Genomic DNA, 21362 nt, shown 5'->3' with positions numbered 1-21362 from the left:
ACAATTAATTAATTTCTCAGCGACCTCCCTCTGTCTCTATACAAATAAAATTCTGCAGTGCAAAAGGCATGTGGATTGTTTTTGATTTTTTTCGGGGGTGGGCGTGGGAGTTATGTCAAAAGTGAGAAATAGCAGTGTGTGCAGCCAGAAAGGAGCAGTGCTGATGTCAAAGCAGAACACTGGGAAGAAGGGACCACAATCTTCAGAGTACCTTGGAACTGGACAAAAAAAACCCGCTATGGCTGCAGATTGTAAAAAAGACCCTATTTGGGAATATTTTCAAGAAATTCCTGAACCGCTAGATAAAAAAGGAACACATGCCAAATGTAAACAGTGCACAAAGAGATGCAAGGTCTGGCTGTCGGAATGAAACAGCATTATAAAAAATGCTCTTCAGAGGGCAGTGATTTTGAAGATGATTATGTGGACATGCCTGAATAGTCTGGATCAACTAATTAGTAAATTTATTTCTGCACCATTCTTATGGACTGCCTACTATATTTTATTATGCTAGTAAATGATAATTTCGATTATTGTCATATTTTTGTGTTTTGGGTGGATTACTTATGAATTTCAAAATGTTTTCAAAATATAATTGGTATGTTACTTTGTTATGGGAGTATTTATCAGTTACTTTTTACTATTACTGCTGGACTTCTGAAGTCGACTTATTTTATTTTATTGATAAACATCCTAGGTGAAGATTTCGTGTTTAAAAGTAAAGTTTTATTGGGAAGTTATGAATTTTAATGTTTAAATTTTTTTTCAAACTGTTTGGTATGGTGCTAGAGATAAGGGTTTAAATAGATTTAGATAATCCTTATTCTTTAGTTAATTTCCTTTTAAAACAGGTACAAACAGCTGCAGTAGGAGGAATTGATTATTTACAACCTCACTTTTTTTTAAAGCCGTGAACTCTCAGTAGCACTCAGTGAATGAGTGACTTTTTTTTAGGGCTGTCACGCGATTAAAAAAATTAATCGTGTGATTAATCGCGCTGTTAAACAATAATAGAATACCATTTATTTAAATATTTTTTGATATTTTCTACATTTTCAAATATATTGATTTCAATTACAACACAGAATACAAAGTGTACAGTGCTCACTTTATATTTATTTTTGATTACAAATATTTGTACTGTAAAAAACAAAAGAAATAGTATTTTTCAATTCACCTAATACAAGTACTGTAGTGCAATCTCTTTATCATGAAAGTTGAACTTACAAATGTAGAAATACATACAAAAAAAAACTGCATTCAAAAGTAAAACAATGTACAACTTTAGAGCCTACAAGTCCATTCAGTCCTACTTCAGCCAATCGCTCAGACAAACAAGTTTGGTTACAATTTGCAGGAGATGCTGCTGCCTGCTATTTGCTTACAATGTCACCTGAAAGTGAGAACAGGCGTTCGCATGGCACTATTGTAGCTGGCATCACAAGATATTTATGTGCCAGATGTGCTAACGATTCATATGTCCCTTCATGCTTCAACCACCGTTCCAGAAGACATGCGTCCATGCTGATGATGGGGGTCTTCTCGATAACGATCTAAAGCAGAGCGGACTGCATGTTCATTTTCATTATGTGAATCAGATGCCACCAGCAGAAGGCTAATTTTCTTTTTTGGTGGTTCGGGTTCTGTAGTTTCCACATCAGAGTGTTGCTCTTTTAAGACTTCTGAAAGCATGCTCCACACCTCATCCCACTCAGATTTTGGATGGCACTTCAGGTTCTTAAACCTTGGGTTGAGTGCTATAGCTATTTTTAGAAATTTCACATTGGTACCTTCTTTGCGTTTTGTCAAATCTGCAGTGACAGTGTTCTTAAAATGGACATGTGCTGGGTCATCATCCAAGACTGCAATAACATGAAATATATGGCAGAATGCAGGAAAAACAGAACAGGAGACATGCAATTCTCCCCCAAGGAGTTCAGTCACAAATTTAATTAATACTTTTTTTTTTACGAGCATCATCTGCATGGAAACGTCCTCTGGAATGGTGGTAGAATCATGAAGGGGCATACAAATGTTTAGCATATCTGGTATGTAAATACCTTGCAACGCCAGCTACAAAAGTGCCATGCAACCTCCTATTTTCACTGTTGGGTGACGTAAATAAGAAGCAGGCAGTCTTATCTCCCATAAATGTAAACAAACTTATTTGTCTTAGCGATTGGCTGAACAAGAAGTAGGACTGAGTGGACTTGTAGGCTCTAAAGTTATACATTGTTTTGTTTTTGAGTGCAGTTATGTAAAAAAAAAAATCTACATTTGTAAGTTGCACTTTCATGATAGAAATTGCACTACAGTACTTGAGGTGAATTGAAAAATACTATTGGTTTATCATTTTTACAGTGCAAATATACCAAAATATCCAAAAATATTTAATAAATTTCAAAATGTCAATTGGTATTCTGTTGTTTAACACTGCGATTAATCGTGATTGATTTTTTTAATTGTGATTAAAGTTTGAGTTAAACGCGTGAGTTAACTGCAATTAATCGACAGACCTACTTTTTTTTTACTATTTTCTTTAAGCATAAGAGTTTTAACATAAGAGGTTGTGAATCTCCATCATCTGCAGTGTCTATAGCTTCAGTGTCATCTGCAGGTACAGTAGAACCTCAAAGTTACGAACACCAGAGTTACAAAATAACCAGTCAACCACATAGCTCATTTGGAACCGGAAGTACACAACCGAGGGGAGGGATAGCTCAGTGGTTTGAGCCTTGACCTGCTAAACCCAGGGTTGTAAGTTCAATCCTTGAGGGGGCCATTTAAGGATGTGGGGCAAAAATCTGTCTGGGGATTGGCCCTGCTTTGAGCAGGGGGTTGGGCTAGATGACCTCCTGAGGTCCCTTCCAACCCTGGTATTCTATGATTCTATGAACCGGGTAGTAGCAGAGACCAAAGGGGAAAAAAAAGCAACTACAGTACAGTATTGTTAAACATAAACTACTAAAAAAATAAAGGGAAAGCAGCATTTTTCTTCTGTATAGTAAAATTTCAAAGCTATATTAAATCAATGTTCAGTTGTAAACTTTTGAAAGAACAACCATAATGTATTGTTCAGAGTTACGAACATGTCAGAGTTGCAAATGTTCCCGAGATGTTCGTAACTCTGAGGTTCTACTATACCACCAGCAGTGCTGCAACTAAACATATGTCAGACAATAAATGACCTGTGTTTGTGTTTAAAAACCAAAAAGCTTCATCATCCAGTAAAACCACCGATCATAATCAGGACCAGCAAATTCCAGCAAACCTCCATAGATGAAAAGATTGTTCAGTTTGTTTATGCAACAGATTCTTCCTTTTGTCTTGTTCAGAACAAACAATTCAGTGACATAGTTCAGTCATTATGACCAAGCTACTCTCCACGTAGCAAACCAGACATTGCTAGAAAGTTGCTGGATATGTGTATGAGAAGGAAATTGAACAGTGTGCAAAAAATACTGATGGGAAATTTGTTAATCTGCTCCATCGATCAAGACTCAGTGTACACAATGACCTAGTATTATGTGCTTGTGACACAACAGAAGATGGGGTTGTTTATCTCTCAGAAACAATTGATACATCAGGAAAGGCCTATATAGAAGAATATTTAAAACTGTGAACTAAAATTCAAGTGTCAAGTGTGCAGTTTTCTCACAGATAATGCTGCAAATGTAGCAAAGATGAGAAGAAATCTAGAAAAAAAGAATGAAAGGAACCTGACACTTATAACCTACAGGTGCAGTGCTCATTTGATGCATCTTTTAGCCAAAGACTTAAGTATAACTTAACAATAAAGGACAATATTGCTGAAGTTATTTCTACAACAACCACTTTGTTTCATTTTCTCTGAAGAGAGCAGGAGGATCCAAATTAATTTTTCCCCGAGATGTGCGATGGAATTCAGTGTTTTGAGCTATTTATTAAGAGCAGGCCTATTCAGATGACAATTTGTGAACAAAACTGTGACAAAATTGATGGAACTATCACAAGCAAAGTAGATAACATGGGACTAAAGAGAAATGTAAAGGTACGCTGAATATACTGAAGCATATTTCCATAGTCTTGGACAAACTGCAGAAAAATTGCTGCTGAATTGCTGATGCTGCTGAAATTTGGAAAGAACTTAGAGACATGGAAGAAATACCCAACAACAAACTTAAATTGCAGGCAGTAAAGAAGCAGATTTTCTTGCACACACAAGCACATGCTGTCTCTTTCCCACACACTGGCAACAGGGACAGTCATGTCTAACGATTGCCTATGCTGCCAGGCTTCAAGGCCAAAACTGATTGGGCAAATGGGTTAAACAAAGTCATACACTCAGCTGCATCAGATTCTGATACTTGGTCCTTCACTTCAAGACATTAGCATGCCAGCTAAAGAGGCATCATGTGCTACTTTTGGGAGTATGTGTGACCTAACCTGTCATACATGTGTTTATTGGGGGGTGGGGGGAGAGAAGGGTAGTTTTTTGTTTTTGTTTTATTCTTGGATTGCACAGCTGTTATATATTTTTCAAAAAAAGTGCTAGTGAAATTTTAACTCTAAATTAATTGAAATGCCATGTAATGCTTGCCCCAGACCAGGGAACTTGCTTCCCCAAGACATAAGAATGATGATGGAACTCACCACTTACGGAACTAAAAGCAAAACTCATTTTTTTGAATCAGTTTTTCTAATAACTTTTTCACATACAGACACCTCACTGCCACTCTTACACATGAACATAAACAAGCAAATTAGACGAAGGTTTCTAACCATCAGAGGAGTGAATTTCTGGAACAGCTTTCCAAGGGGAGTAGTGGGGCCAAAAGACACATCTGGCTTCAAGACTAAGCTTGATAAGTTTATGGAGGGGATGGTATGATGGGATAGCCTAATTTTGGCAATTAATTGATCTTTGACTATTAGCAGGTAAATATGCCCAATGGTCTGTGATGGGATGTTAGATGGGGTGGGATCTGAGTTACTACAGAGAATTCTTTCCTGGGTGCTGGCTGGTGAGTCTTGCTCACATGCTCAGGGTTTAACTGATCACCATATTTGGGGTCGGGAAGGAATTTTCCTCCAGGGCAGATTGGCAGAGGCCCTGGAGGTTTTTCACCTTCCTCTGCAGCATGGGGCACAGGTCACTTGCTGGAGAATTCTCTGCACCTTGAGGTCTTTAAACCACAATTTGAGGACTTCAGTAACTCAGGCATAGGTTAGAGATTTGTTACAGGAATGGGTGGGTGAGATTCTGTGGCCTACGTTGTGCAGGAGGTCAGACTAGATGATCATAATGGTCCCTTCTGACCTTAAAGTTTATGAGTCTATGAGTAAACAAAACCTACCAACTAATCAAGCTGTTTCTCCTACTTGGCTGGGAAAGAAGTAGGAGGGGAAGAGAAACTATTATTTTCTATTTTTGAATACTTATGAGATGTTGATATACTCCACTGATGAAGGGTTATATGAGATACTAAAGATACCTCAACAAATGGTGTTGAATTTTGAGAAACTTAACGTATGGTCTGCTAGTATGTGATGTGGTTTTAGGAATATATTTTTTTTTCATTCCATTTAAAATCCATCCTTAACTGTCAAGATAATGCAGACTGTTTTATTTTAAGACTGCTTAGCTTCTTTTTTTGGTTGCTTTATTTAACTTGATATTAAGTCTTCACTATAAATCTAAAGTTTATTTTAATCCCTGAACATTGCTTAACACTTTCTAGCTGCCCCATTACTTTTGTAATGCAACAGCGCTGCATAATTGTGATACTGATGCACAAGTGTATATATTTTTTGTTTTACTAAGGATTATGCTTCAGTGGCTTTATTACTTTTAATCTATTTTATCTAATATTTTGGCAATATTAATCATTTGTTAAGCACAAAACCCTTTTTGCCATACTTAGAAATTCACCTAAAATCTTTCATTTTCTTTTCAGGAGTGTGCATTGCTTGGAAGGATTAAAGGGGAAAAAATGTTTTCCTTGAAGGATGCTGTGATGGGTGCCTCCACTTTCTTTGCTTCAACTCTGCCACACGATGTCTGTGGAAGCAATGGTCTTCCTCTGACGCCAAACTCCATTAAAATTTTGGGCCGTTTTCAGATCCTTAAGACAATCACCCATCCCAGACTTTGTCAATATGTGGACATTTCTAGAGGAAAGCATGGTGAGTGTTTTCTTTCCTAGGAAATTGCGTTTTTATGCAAGAAGGTATTTTACAGTAATGATTTTGTTGATGCGTGAAGGTAGCTGTCCCAGTAAAATTTTTCCTTTGTTGCTTACATAGAGAAATTGTGCGAGTTTTGTTTTCAAGACAGCAGTGTGCCTCTACCTGGACTGACTCTGTAGCAGTCTTATTGCTCTGTCATTACACATAACAAAAGCAGATGTAAGAGATATAAGGTGGGTGAGGTAATATCTTTCACTGGACCAGCGTCTGTTGGTGAAAGAGACAAGTGTCACTCTTATTACCTTTCCCAGACCTGAAGAAGAGCTCTGTGTATCTCGAAAGATTCTCTTTCACCAACAGACGTTGGTCCAGTAAAAAGATATTATCTCACTCACCTTATCTCTTTACTGTAGCTATGTCAGTCCCAGAATATTAATGCTTCATAAAAGCAGATGTAGGTGGTTTGGCTGAAGGTCTCTGTAATCCAGTTATCCGCATAACACGGGGTGATAACTTTTAGGTATTTCCTTTTTTTCCCCAGCAAGTTCTCATCTCTCTTTTCTTTCCCTGTCTCTCTCTCTCCCCTCCATCAAAATTTTTTTTTCGTTGAAATCTGCAGATTTTTCCATTCACTTGCCTTGTGGGTTTCTGAAATTCATCAATTTGTCTCAATTTTTTTACATTTTAATTTCTTTAGCCTTTCTTTTAACCTTTAACCTTTGAAAGAAATATGTTCTACAGAAGGAGATCCCAGCAATTCCCTCCCAATCTCCTATTATGTCTTGAATCTTAAAAAGGAGTGTGAATTTTGTAAGGTAAATTGGCTTTAAAGTAGAAACTAGGGCTGTCAAGAGATTAAAAAAATTAATAGTGATTAGTCGCGCTGTTAAAAATAATAGAATACCATTTAAATATTTTTGACTTTTTTCTACATTTTCAAATATATTGATTTCAGTTACAACAGAGAACACAAAGTGTACAGTGCTCACATTATATTTATTTCTGATTAAAAATATTTGCACTGTAAAAAACAAAAGAAATAGTATTTTCAGTTCACCTAATACAAGTACTATAGTGCAATTTCTTTATCATGGAAGTTGAACTTACAAATGTAGAATTATGTACGAAAAAATAACTGCACTCAAAAACAAAACAATGTAAAACTTTAGAGCCTACATGTCCACTCAGTCCTATTTCTTGTTCAGCCAATCGCACAGACAAACAAGTTTGGTTATAATTTATAAGAGATAATGCTGCCTACTTCTTGTTTACAGTGTCACCTGAAAGTGAGAACAGGTGTTCGCATGGCACTATTGTAGCCAGTGTCGCAAGATATTTATATGCCACCTGCATTAAAGATTCATATGTCCCTTCATGCTTCAACCACCATTCCAGAGGACAAGCGTCCATGCTGATGACTGGTTCTGTTTGATAATGATCCAAAGCAGAGCGGACCAACGCATGTTCACTTTCATCATCTGAGTCAAATGCCACCAGCAGAAGGTTGATTTTCTTTTTTGGTGGTTCTGCATCTAAGTGTTGCTCTTTTAAAACTTCCAAAAGCATACACCTCGTCCTTCTCAGATTTTGGATGGCACTTCAGATTCTTAAACCTTGGGTCGAATGCTGTAGCTATTTTTAGAAATTTCACATTGGTACCTTCTTTGCGTTTTATCAAATCTGCTGTGAAAGTTTTCTTAAAAAGATCATGTGCTGGGTCATCATCCAAGACTGCTATAATATGAAATATATGGCAGAATGTGGGTAAAACAGAACAGGAGACATACAATTCTCCCCCAAGGAGTTCAGTCACAAATTTAATTAACACATTATTTTTTTTAATGAGCATCATCAGCATGGAAGCATGTCCTCTGCAATGGTGGCTGAAGCATGAAGGGGCATAGAAATGTTTAGCATGTCTGGCACGTAAATACCTTGCGACACCGGCTACAAAAGTGCCACGCAAACGCCTGTTCTCACTTTCAGGTGACATTGTAAATAAGAAGCAGGCAGCCTTATCTCCTGTAAATGTAAACAAACTTGTTTGTCTTAGCAATGGCCTGAACAAGGAGTAGGACTGTGTGGACTTATGAGCTCCAAAGTTTTACATTGTTTTGTTGAGTGCAGTTATGTAATAAAAAAAAAAAATTCTACCCTTGTAAGTTGCACTTTCACCATAAAGAGATTGTACTACAGTACTTGTATGAGGTGTATTGAAAAATACTATTTATTTTGACATTTTTACAGTGCCAATATTTGTAATAAAAAATAACACTATAAAGTGAGCAGTGTCTACTTTGTATACTGTGTTGTAATTGAAATAAATATATTTGAAAATGTAGAAAACATCCAAAACTATTTAAATAAATGGTATTCTATTATTGTTTAACAGTGTGATTAATCGTGTGATTAATTTTTTTAATCGTTTGACAGCCCTTTTAAAAACTATTAACTATCAAGGCAGAAACAATGGATGTATTATGCTTGTGCTGTCAGTGATAACTCTATTATAACTATTTAAGGTAATACTTCCAAATAAACTAACACTTTCCTACTAAAATATGGCAACTAGGCAGACACTAATTTTTATATAATATGCCTGGCAGGGGCAGAGCATTCCTCTCGTTAAAAATAGCAAGATCAATGTTCGGTGAATTTAGATATGTTCTTGGAAAGTATTTTTGTTTTTGAAAGTGTGTTTCATATTACAGAAAGCTATCAGAAAAGTATGTTGTAGTGAAAATTAAACATGGAGGCCTCTCTAATACAGGTAGTCTTCACTATTCACAAAAATGTTTCTTTAGTAACAATTGAAAAGGTGACGGTTTCTTGGTGTTTTGAATTTATCTGGTTTCAGAGTAGCAGTCATGTTAGACTGTATCTGCAAAAAGAACAGAAGTACTTGTGGCACCTTAGAGACTAACAAATTTATTTGAGCATAAGCTTTCGTGGGCTACAGCGCACTTCATCAGATGCATAGAATAGAACTTATAGTAAGAAGATATATATATACATACAGAGAACATGAAAAGGTGGAAGTTGCCATACCAACTCTAAGAGGCTAATTAATTAAGATGAGCTATTATCAGCAGGAGAAAAAAAACTTTTGTAGTGATAATCAAGATGGCCCATTTCAGACAGTTGACAAAAAGGTTAACATGGGGAAATAGATTCAATTTGTGTAATGACCCAGCCACTCCCAGTCTCTATTCAAGCCCAAATTTAATGGTATCAAATTAATACCAAATTAATGGTATCACCCACAACTATTTCACATTTGGGGACAACATATACCTTCAAGTCAACGGCACTGCTATGGGTACCCCGATGGCCCCACAGTATGCCAACATTTTTATGGCTGACTTAGAACAATGCTTCCATAGCTCTCGTTCTTTAACGCCCCTACTCTACTTGCGCTACATTGATGACATCTTCATCATCTGGACCCATGGAAAAGAAGCCCTTGAGGAATTCCACCATGATTTCAACAATTTCCATCCCACCGTCAACCTCAGCCTAGACCAATCCACACAAGCAGTCCATTTCCTGGACACTACTGTGCTAAACGATGGTCACATAAACATCACCCTATACCGGAAACCTACTGACTGCTATACTTACCTACATGCCTCCAGCTTCCATCCAGGACACACCACACGATCCATTGTCTACAGCCAAGCTCTAAGATACAACCGCATTTTCTCCAATCCCTCAGACAGAGACAAACACCTACAAGATCTCTATCAAACATTCTTAAAACTTCAGTATCCACCTGGGGAAGTGAAGAAACAGATTGACAGAACCAGAAGAGTACCCAGAAGTCACCTAGTACAGGACAGGCCCAACAAAGAAAATAACAGAACGCCACCAGCCGTCACCTTCAGCCCCCAACTAAAACCTCTCCAGCACGTCATCAGAGATCTACAGCCCATCCTGAAAGATTATCCCTCACTCTCACAGAACTTGGGAGACAGACCAGTCCTCGCTTACAGACAGCCCCCCAACCTGACACAAATACATTTTGAAGGATGTATAATGCGGCTATATTCAGTGTATGCCAAGATATTTACAGTTCTCTACAATAAGTAGGCATTCTCTTTGTCACTAGCTGATGAAATGTTGAGATAATGCTGTGTGTCCAGATTCTAAAATTGCTATTGGTATATTCTTTTAATCAGAGAGGCTGGTGGTGACTGCTGAACACTGTGAAAAGAGTCTGGAAGATTTGCTGCGAGAGAGGAAACCTGTGAGGTACAGTATCAGGGAAAACATAGGGAGAGAACACACTAACCAAAAGCTTTAGATACCTTATCATTTAAAGCGCAGACACAAATTTTCTTTAACAAAACAAACAAACAAACTACTTTTATGGATCCATATGAATTTAATACTTATATTGGCTAATATTTAACGCTTAAAGCACTGTCTTCCAGACTGCCAGACTTAACACTTGCTTAGGAGGCTTTGTGTATATTTCTTCAGACTCTAAAAGGTGAAGAATTTTAAAGAGAAATGTTTAAAATTAAGAAATACTTTTCTGCACACTAAACCTTGTTTTTATTTTAATAAGTGCTCTATTTTGGAATAGAGTGAAAGTTAAGAGAAGGGATTAGCATTTACATAAAAATCAAAATGTAAAAACAGTGTTTACAAAGATTTGGCAGTTGAGATTCACAATTCTGACACAAATGCAAAAATTTTCACAATACATTTCTACACAAGTAATACAAATGTAGGTGTATGCAAAAACTCACACAACACAGTTCTAATGTGAAGTTCTCCATCAAGTTTGGTCCTTACAGATACTACAGTAATGCATTCCATGGTCACTACTGTGACTCTTATTGCAACTTTAAAGTTGTAATTACTGTAAGGAAAGAAATATTATCGTTAGTGGTTTCAGAAGGGCATATTTTAGGTAAGGAACTATCTTATGACTTAGCACATAAATCTGTCTTTATCTGTATATGTAGAAGGTTTATACACAACACGAAGAAGACCATGTTAGTAGCTCCCTAACAATTTCCTCTCTGTTTATTATGTGAGTTAAGTAGTTTCTGTGGGCACTGTGTCCATATTATATTTCCATAATAATTCATTGTTAACACTAAGGTTGCACAGTTAACCATGCTGCTCTGTATCTGTGACAGTAAAGAATGAACATGCCATCCTAACTTTTCCCTTTGTGCATACCAATAAGTATTACAATACAGTATTTACATATTAAATACTAATTCTCAACTATTCTAGAGGTTTTGGTACTCTGTAAGGTAACATAACATGATATCTAAAGATAACACAATATCTGAAGACTGCATTTTAAGGAGCAAAGTTAAAGGTTGAGTGCAGAACCTTAACTTTCATGCTTTCATACCTGTATATATGCTGTGTATTCATATGGGGCCTGATCCAATGCCCATCAAAGTCAATAGGAAACTTTCCATTAACTTTGGTGGGCTTTGGATCAGTCCCTTTCATACTCCTATGAAGCTTTAGAAATAATTAAAGCAGGAGAAACCCCCCCCCCCTTACCTTGCTCTACTATACTGCTTTCTCATGGTCCTCCCAAAAATGTATGTTTTAGTGTGGGATGTGAGGGAGCACAGACTGACTACTACCTCTTGGCTAGTTTTGAGAAAAGTCCACTTAAAGTAAAATAGCTATTTGTTTTGGATTAAATAATAAAAAGATGCCTGTACAAAGGCGTAGGTGCCCTGGCAGTTAATTTTACAATAACCCCAGCAACAATAAAACAGTTGTTCAAACAACCCTCTCCCAGCCCTTAAAAAAAAAAAAAAAAATACCTGTTTTCCCTCCTTTTAGGGAAATAGCCTCAATCTTCTCTAAAAGTCTTCTTAATTAAATAATATCTTTTGCAGTAGTGGCTCCTGGCTCATTTGCTTGTGCAATGCATTTCTCAAGACTCCTGACTACTGTTCATTTTTATAGCACTTGAAGATGTCTTAGGGAATTTCAAAAATGATGTACTAACTTTGTTCAGTTGTTATGGTTCATCTTCACAACAAGCAAAGTTATTCATCCTCGGTAATGACTAACTGCATTAGTATTCAGAATTTCTGCCATTTTTGCTGTGGCTCTGTCCCGAAAGTGGGAGAAGTTTGTGTGGTGGTTTTGTTTTGTTTTGTTTTTGTTTGTTTGTTTGTTTGTTTTTTTGAGTGGGGAGGAAATATGATGTTGTGGTTTGGATTTTTTTCCATTTAACACAAAAATTCTGAAAATCTTCTACTGAGACATTAAAATAAATCTGAGTTTAGGTATTGAAACTTATTTCCAAACAGGAATTTTTAAAGAAATAATGAGCATATGAAATGGAAAGTAATTCCTGTATCCTCAGTATATAGTAGGTGCTACTGCTGCAGTTGATAGCATATGTAATAGAAGCTAAAAGATAAGTTATACTTCTCTTCAAGCAATGTTTCCAGTGAGACTAAGACAAATATTTCCCCTTTACTTGTCTTTTGTGAGACCCATCAATAGCCAGAAATAATTTGGACAGGAGCAATTCCCAGTTATTTGATCTGTCTGTCTGTTAGCTTTGTAGAGACCTGTTTGGCTTTTTCCACGTATTCTGATTGAATTAGTCTATGATAGCAGAGCAGGTTTAATACCCAGAGCTGATGTGTATGCTATTGTAACTAATTTAATAAACTGTTTATGGAATGGAGAAGCTGCTCTTACGGTTTCTAGATTAGTTTTTCCCATGTTTGCCAGAAACTAAGTCCTTTGCACCTGTACCACAAGTTGATGTAAAGTCAGCAGGAAATCTTCTATTAGGTTAGTGTTGAAATTCAAGACGTACCATTGTGGACTGTCCAGCTTTCCATACATATTGCAAAACAACAGGCTGTCCAGCTGTCTGGTAGTTATTTGCAGTTAATTATCTAAAGTCATGCATCACTTATGGCACACACTACTTACAGTCTGTTTTACGTTTTTTTCTTTTAAAAGTGAACAAGAGCATCCTTCATGTTTAAAGTTAACTATCCTCAAAGTTTGACCAGGACCTCTTACCTATGGGTGGGTTCATCAGAATTAACAGTTTTTTGGACTCCTGGCCTCTGCTCTGCTGTGGGATAAGCACAATGTGGTAACTACTTGTACTGGGAAATGGGAGTATGGAGCCACCGCTGCTGGCCCTGGGGCTGGCCACACTGCTGGACTCATTCAGTTGTCTCCATTTCACACAGAAAAAGTTATTTCCAGAACCTGGAGGATTAGAAATTTAATTCCCATTTTAAATGAGAGTTTAAATGATGCAGGGCTGCCTGCAAAGTGCTGATACTTACCACCACTGCATAATGGCTCAGGCCAGACTCCCTCAGGAGATAGAGACAAAACTATCCCTTCCATGCTCGCTATTTCCTGGGAGACAAATTAAAACCATCTCAGTGATGTTAGTCATGGGGAACAGTGCAGGCAGTGCTACGAATCGATGCGTTCACAAAATAACAATATTAAATTGCATTTATGACAACATTTCCGTAGAATGTGGGCAGCATGGCTACACAGGCCCTTGAGGCACTAGAAAAAGCCAGTCAAATGTTTGCGCGCGCGTGTGTGTGCGCGCGCACACACACACACACACACACGTTAGGTTCCAGAGTCCTCCTAATGAAACAAAGCCAGACTTCTGAGAACTTCCTTCCTACCACATATGGGCAAATGCCTCACATCTTGCGACTTTCAGAATCCCCTTAGCAGAAGAGGAGAATAAATGAATAACTTCCAACAGTGGATCAAGGTGTGAGTGGGGTTAGGAGATGAATCCTGTGCAAGTGGTCAAGAGTCCTCATGGCTAACCAGTGATGGATTCTCCACCACTGACACTTTTTAAATCAAAATTGGATGTTTATCTAAAAGACATGCTCTAGGAATTATTTTGGGGAAGTTCTATGGTCTGTGTTATATAAGAAGTCAGACTGGGTGATCACAATGGTCCCTTTTGGCTTTGGAATCTAGGAATAAACTGATCTCCAAATTTGTGGATGGGAAAGAGTTTCCCTGGGGCACATTGGCAGGAACGTGGCAATATTGTCACCTTTTGAAGCACAGAGTTGGGATTGCATGTTAGGCTCCCATGCTTTTATCCTATAGCACTGCAGAACACTGGCTGGCTTTGTTCCATCCTGTCTGTCTTTTCTATATTCTCTGCTTTTTCATATGTCTCGGGAGCCTGCTGTATTTTAAATACCAAAACAGTTGTTCATCTCTAGAAAACAACAATATTAGTTCACCAGTATTGTTAACTGCTGAGTCACGAACTAGCCTATTCCAGACTGTTGATTAGCCTTTACCCGGTGTTGGGGAAGGTTGGCCTCCATAGCAATGACTGGAACTCTGGAGATGGGAGTTCAGTTCCTGGCTCAGCCACAGACGCAGTGTGTGCTTAGATCAGTCACTTTCTCTTTCTGGCCTCAGTTCCCCATCTGTAAAATGGGGATGATAATCCTTTTTTCCATTCTTTGTCTTTTCTGTTTGAGTCTGTTCTGCAGCATGGGTTGTCTTTTACTATGTGGGTATACGATGGGGCTTCCAGGGATTGTTGTAACATAAATAACAATACGAAAGCTTGATAGAACTTTCATTTATAGTTGGAGCTACAAATGAGTATCCTAACTAGTATGAGTGTCTTAACTTCTGTTTAGCTCAGACACTCAGGTTACCTTTCCTAGACCTGAAGAAGAGCTTTGTGAAGCTCAAGCTTGCCCCTTCCACCTACAGTAGTTGGTCCAATAAAAGATATTACCTCATCCATCTTGCCTCTCTTCTAAACATCTGTAAAATGGGTTATTAGTCCAACTCATGCTCTCTCTCAAAATCTAATTAAAATAACCCTTATTTGTGTGGTAATAGTCCAGGTTCCTCCACTCTGAGGAGAGGAGGTGAAAAACTGAAAGATCATGCTGCATAGTGGGAGTAGAGACGGGAGAGAGTGCCACCTTCACACATTTGGGAACTCTTAGAATTCCCCTGCCGCTGCTTTGGAGTGGCCAGGCTTTGTGGAATTTTTGGGGTGGAGCCAGGTGCAGGAAGGTTTGGAGTTAGACCATTTACTCTCTTCAGTATTCTCCCGTGTTTACCATGGAAATATTCATATGGATAGTTCACCTGGAATTAATGCTGTTTGAAGCAGCATTAATTCCTGTGAGTTCTCTTCCTGGCTGCTGTGATGAAGTCACATGGGATTCTGGTAACAGCAGCACAGCTCCATTTGAAACTGTAGTGCCTTAGGGAAAGTAAGCAATAGCAGTGGTGCTAGAAACAGGCATTGATCTGGGAGTCTCTGATGACTTTCTTATCCTGGAGCATTTGGGCAGCCATGCCACACCAATTCTGTCCTCTTGAGAGGAGATGTACAAGTAGATTATTCTATGTAACCCATTCAGTTTCTAGTGACAGTGTCCATGGGAAGGCATGATCTAGATAATAGTTTCTTGTTCACCTAATCATAGTAACTTGCAGTGTAGTTTTCCTCACTGTAGCTTTAATTTTCTTAACAGTTCCCTCAGCCTCTCCTCATAAGTCATATGCTCCAGCCCCCTAATCATTTTTGTTGCCCTCCGCTGGACTCTTTCCAATTTTTCCACATCCTTCTTGCAGCGTGGGGCCTAAACTGGACACAGTACTCCAGATGAGGCCTCACCAATGCCGAATAGAGGGGAATGATCACGTCCCTTGATATGCTGGCAATGCTCCTACTTATACAGCCCAAAATGCCATTAGCCTTCTTGGCAACAAGGGCACACTGTTGACTCGTATCCAGCTTCTCATCCACTGTAACCCCTAGGTCCTTTTCTGCAGAACTGCTGCCTAGCCACTCGGTCCCTAGTCTGTAGCAGTGCATGGGATTCTTCCGTCCTAAGTGCAGAGATTAGGCCCCGAAAACTTGGCCCTAAGCGTCTAGTGAATTGCCTGTAACAATGCCTGTGTATGAAAGGGTTCTTGTGAATATGCTTCTCAGATATCTTCAAAGTGATCTAAATGAAATACCTGAAAAATCTGAAGGGGGAATGATAAAATTCCAAAGTCCATCAAGTTCCATAAGGTCCGTTCTCACTATTGTTTAAAGCTTTATTAGGTTTGTAAAGTTACTGTCTGCTTCCACCACTTTGATACCCAGAGATGACAAGTTAAGATATTAAAAGATGGGGAATTAAAAAAAAAAAATTGAGCTATTTTAGAACTATTTTTAGAACTATCATTTTTCCAGACAATATTAAAGAAACTTTAAGCAACACTTCATTGCTGTTATAATATGAGTTGTGTATTTTTCCTTGCGTGTCATGCTTGAAGTGGTTTTATTTTTCATTCTTTGATGAAGTTGATCTGCACTTGTATTCTTAATAATAAAAATGCCAACAAATGTAGCATTCAGACATTTAGCAGACTTCTGGCACCTCCTATAGTATTTTTGGATTGCTCTTAAATTTGTGACTAGGGCGGTCTACGCATATTTCTTTCTTTAATACAAAATAGTTTTCATATGTTTTGAAAGTTATGGTTTAGAAAAACTACCAGCGAACCATCAGAGATACAGAGGTATAGTATGTTGTACATGGACTCTTTGATAGGAAGCAGGCTATGTCTGCAGCTGCTCACTAGCTTGGTGGAAAATATGATCTGAGTGTCTCGGATGAGTAAGTTTTATTTGCCTTTATGAAACTATTGTCTACTCACTTGATTAGATTTCTTCATTCTATTCTGAAAAGAATGCAGTTCTTGGAGTGAAATTATAGTATGAAAGGTACTGTAGCAAAAAAAACCTTTCATATAGCTATGGATTTAAAAAAACCTAGACTTACAGATGGATGCAAGTCTTCTAAAGCCTGAAACTTTCCTGTGGTTTGAGTTCAAAAGCTGCACATGACCAGGACATCAAGGGGTGCATCTACTCTGCTTTGAATCAAGACAGTGGGCTCAAACTTTCCATGAGAAACCCATGTGCTATAATGAAGGTATACTGAACAAGGGTAGATGATGAAGTAGTAAAATGCACTAGCATTAATAGACAGAATCTTTTAAAAAGTAGTTTCTCTCTTGCCATGTATAAGATACTATACTTTGGGGGCATTTACTAGCTTCCGAGTTTTCCTTTTAATTCTCTGCCAGAGGTTTATTTCCAAAACAAAATGTATTTTAGTGAAAACATAATGTAAGAATAACATTAGTCAAGATTGTTTATTCATTATCTAAAGCTAATTTTCTTAATATAGAAATCAAACACTTTTGTAAATAAAGAAATTGGAGTTGGAGCTAGATTGTAAAATATAATCAACTGTAGCATTCCTTCTATACAATAGATATATTTTGCATTTGTTCTTTTATGTGAACAGTTACGAATGTTCAGGATGTTAAACAACGACAACAAAAAATAGCTAATGTGAGGTATTGAATACGTGAGGTATTGAATACATGCCCAATCCTGTCTCATTGAAGTCAATGATGTTTTACCATTTTCTACAATGGGTGCAGTAACAAGCTGTGAGTATGTGTGTGTGCATATACAATTTACTATATGCCATGTAAGTTACACTTTTCTTACATTCTAAACATGTCCTATGTGTGAACTATAGGATTTCTCTACACAGACTTATATTCAGGGTATAGTTTTTCTTTCCTCACATGATAGAGGAACTAATACAAATATACTGTTTTTCTTCCACCAAGACATACTACAGTTGTATTTTTGACTTTAAAAAAAGGTCATGGTATGTCTATCATATCTCTCTAATGTAAAATAATAGTAGGCATGGGTAGCGCACGTTGCTGAATTCCTGCTTTCATTCTATTTTACCCTGTCCCCGTTACAGCTCCTCATAACTTTTTCTAACAAATTCCTTTTGTGCTGAAACTGTCGATGCCCAATTTTTGGGGAAGAAAAGTTGGTCAAAATCAGTGGGACAATTTTTCATTCATTCAAATGGTGAAGGAAGGACAATATACTTTATGCTCCAGTGAGAAATTTTGAGCGAACATAGTTTTAAACCAAACCTTCTCCAAAAATCCTAGCAGAGCAGCGCAGCGCCATCCTCCTAAGGGTAGGTATCTTGGTCCTGTTGACACATTTCTGCCACAGACTTTTTGAAAGGGTTACATAGAATCCCATTTAGTATAAGTGCGCATGTTATCCCCAGCAAACCACCAGACCAGACAAATAATCTACCAATGAACATTACTGGTTTACATGAGCTACAGATGTCATAGAAAGCTGTTAGTGTTTTTCATCTTGATTCGTTGAGCTAATGAGTAATATAAATTTCGGATCTCAACTTGAGATCGCAAGAAGTGGTTAGTTTTCAATGCTTGTCATATTTTTTTCTGTATAGGTTATCTAGCGTGAGGAACTGACCAATCCATTAAACTTAACACATTGTGTATGTTTTACCTTTGTTTCTGTTTTCTTGAGCAAGTGGCAAGTTGGTGACTAGTATTAACTTGCAAGCTATGGTATCTCCTGAGAAGTGAGATCACAAAACATTACACACACAAACACCATCAAATTTAGCATCACTCGGTAACTTAATGGACACACATTTTAAAATGTGCCCTCCGATAACTTGAAATTTAACTCTGCCACCACTCTTTTATTTGACTCATGAACCTGCTTTTGCTATTGTCTTGCTGTTTAAAATTAAATGTGAATAGGTGCACATACATTCCGTTCTCTCACCTCCCTCTAGAAGTGGCCCCAGGGTTTTGAGATTTTAAGTAAAGGGGGCAGTATATCAGTCACCTTCTGCCTCGTCTATCTGTGCTTTCTGCAGTGTAGCCCCTCATATTGGGAACAGCCTCTCAATTAATGCATATCTAGCCTTCTCCCTCTAACCCCACCCAAAAAAACCCTTCTGAAAACCCATACCGGAGGGAACAGGAGCAGTATGATGGCTGCAGATTACACCTCTACCCTGATACAACGCTGTCCTCGGAAGCCAAAAAATCTTACCGCGTTATAGGTGAAACCGTGTTCTATTGAACTTGCTTTGATCCGCCAGAGCGCGCAGCCTTGCCCCCCCAGAGCGCTGCTTTACCGTGTTATATCCAAATTCGTGTTGTATCGGGTCGCGTTATATCGGGGTAGAGGTGTACTACTTTTGGTCACTGAATTTGTACCCATCCATGACTTCTAATTGTAAATGCTTATAGGGAAGTCCTGAACCCATGTGAGTTTACATCAGCTCAGATCTTAAGTCTTCTGTGAATCTCAAAATAGGTCTGTCCCAGTTCTTCTGTAACACATTTTAATTCCCAAAAGTGTTTCTCATGGTATTCCTCCCAGTTCTTTACATATGTTTCTAAAATAGTATTCTGAATGGAGCACTGAACTGACAAATTAGGGATGAATTTATTTGGATATGTTAGCATACACATGAGCCTCTCTAATGGTTTCTTGATTTGTGATCTTTTCATTTGTACAATTGCCTCCGCTTTTCTTGGGTGCAGTCAAACTCCTTAGTCACTGTGTATCTGTTTGTATTTTTGGCAAAACACTGGGATCTATATCAATATGATGTATTCTTTAACACATCTCGTCTGTTAAACACCTTATTAAGTTCTTTAAGGATACCTTTCAAATCTGAATCAGTAGGTAAGTTATTATGCATCCATTTGATCACCTGCACTTGCAGTCTGTTCTTCAACCAAAGCACATGGGACTTCCTGTTCCCCTAGTTCAAACTGCTGAGTAGCATCTGTCATGCCTGCATGCCATTTCACATGGGTTCAGTTTTGAGCCTGCCAGGTGCACCAAGCTTAGCTTTTAATCTTAATGTTGGGTGGTCAGTGACATTAAAAGAACATTAAGGTTATAAAGCCAAGTTCTCAAAAATTAGGAAATGACAGAGAATTAAAGTTGTGCATTTACCTTTTTTTATTTAAGGTTGTACTTGTCTTTTTCATTTTATTTGGTTTTAGTTGCCTTTATTAAAATAAAAATCATTCTCTTCTAACGCCTTTGGTCTACAGTGAGTCCACCAGGCCTGTTCTTTATGAACTGGCACTGCTTCACATAATCACAGAAACCAGAGATAGACAACATCTAGTTGATTTTTCCATCTCCCTGCTAATGCAGTATTGTTTTAACATATGATTGATAGGAGATATTGTTTTCAGTGCTATCAGTTTAACCCCAAAAAAGAACACTGCCATAAATGCAATAAGACCATTTTATTTTTAAATTGGTGAAGATTTTTTTTTTTAAGAAAATTTTAATTAGTGAGCTTTTTAGTGGGACTCTGCTGACTGCTTAGGGACAAAAGGTGGAAATAAAGTAAGTGTGTGTGTGTGTGGTTCCTGTGCTGAAATTAGAGGGGGGAAGTTTTCAACATGATTAGAGTTAAACCAAGCTCCTTTCACATCACTCATAATTTCCTTTGTCATCTTTGCTCACTATCTATCAAAAAGACTTTTATTTTAAGCAAGGGTAACTCACTCCTCTCTTTTCTCCTCTTCCTACTTGATCCTTCAGTTAGTTGATACTAAACTAGATTCCTAAATGTCATTAATATAAAAAAGTAATAAATGCAGGATTAGTATTTAACCACAGAATTGAACAAAAGAAATTGGACAGTGAAGGAAAAAGTTCTGTTCTTTTCTTTATCCTCCCACACTTTCTGGTGCATAGGGGTCCACCAGTTTCTGCTATTCCTGTCAGTCTTGTGCTCATCTGTTCAGGCTTCTGAGTGTCATGTTGAGGAATATGGCTTCTTTCTCTATTTTGTGTAATGTTTCTTTAGGTCACCCTCTTTTTCATCCTTCTGGGTTGTGTTCTTCTTATCAGGTGCTGTGAAAGCCATGTTGGTGGCATCCTTAAGTCATGCCCTAAATATGACCTCCATCCTCTTCTTACCATATTTGATACTTTAGATTGATTTGCTCTTCTTAGAAATTCTAACATTGCAAGAAACGCTTTGCAATCGACTCTGAAGATCTTCCAAAGGCATTTACATTAGAATGAAGGTCACCAAATGAAATTAATAGGCAACATGTTTAAAACAAACAAAAGGAAGTATTTCTTCACACAGTGCACAGTCAACCAGTGGCACTCTTTGCCGGAGGATATTGTGAAGGCCAAGACTATAACAGGGTTCAAAAAAGAACTAGATAAATTAATGGAGGAGAGGTTCATCAATGGCTATTAGCCAGGATGGGCAGGGATGGTGTCCCTAGTCTCTGTT

At 37.8% G+C, this 21362-nt stretch overlaps 1 protein-coding gene across 5 annotated transcripts in view; it reads left to right on the top strand.

Annotated features, from left to right (window-relative positions):
* TBCK (TBC1 domain containing kinase) overlaps positions 1-21362 on the top strand; it is a 180116-nt gene that overhangs the window by 5876 nt on the left and 152878 nt on the right. For all 5 annotated transcript variants that reach the window (XM_024206568.3, XM_024206570.3, XM_024206571.3 and 2 more), the window contains exons 2-3: positions 5937-6165; positions 10347-10419. In XM_024206568.3, the coding sequence (XP_024062336.1) occupies positions 5973-6165; positions 10347-10419 (266 nt within the window). In that variant the 5' untranslated portion in view covers positions 5937-5972. The remainder of the gene's footprint in view (positions 1-5936; positions 6166-10346; positions 10420-21362) is intronic.

Source organism: Terrapene carolina, unplaced genomic scaffold, assembly GCF_002925995.2.
Source record: "Terrapene carolina triunguis isolate 2854851 unplaced genomic scaffold, T_m_triunguis-2.0 Scaffold706, whole genome shotgun sequence".
Taxonomy (NCBI): Eukaryota; Metazoa; Chordata; order Testudines; family Emydidae; genus Terrapene; species Terrapene triunguis.
The sequence above is the reverse complement of the archived record's forward strand: the minus strand, read 5'-3'. Positions and strand labels throughout refer to the sequence as shown.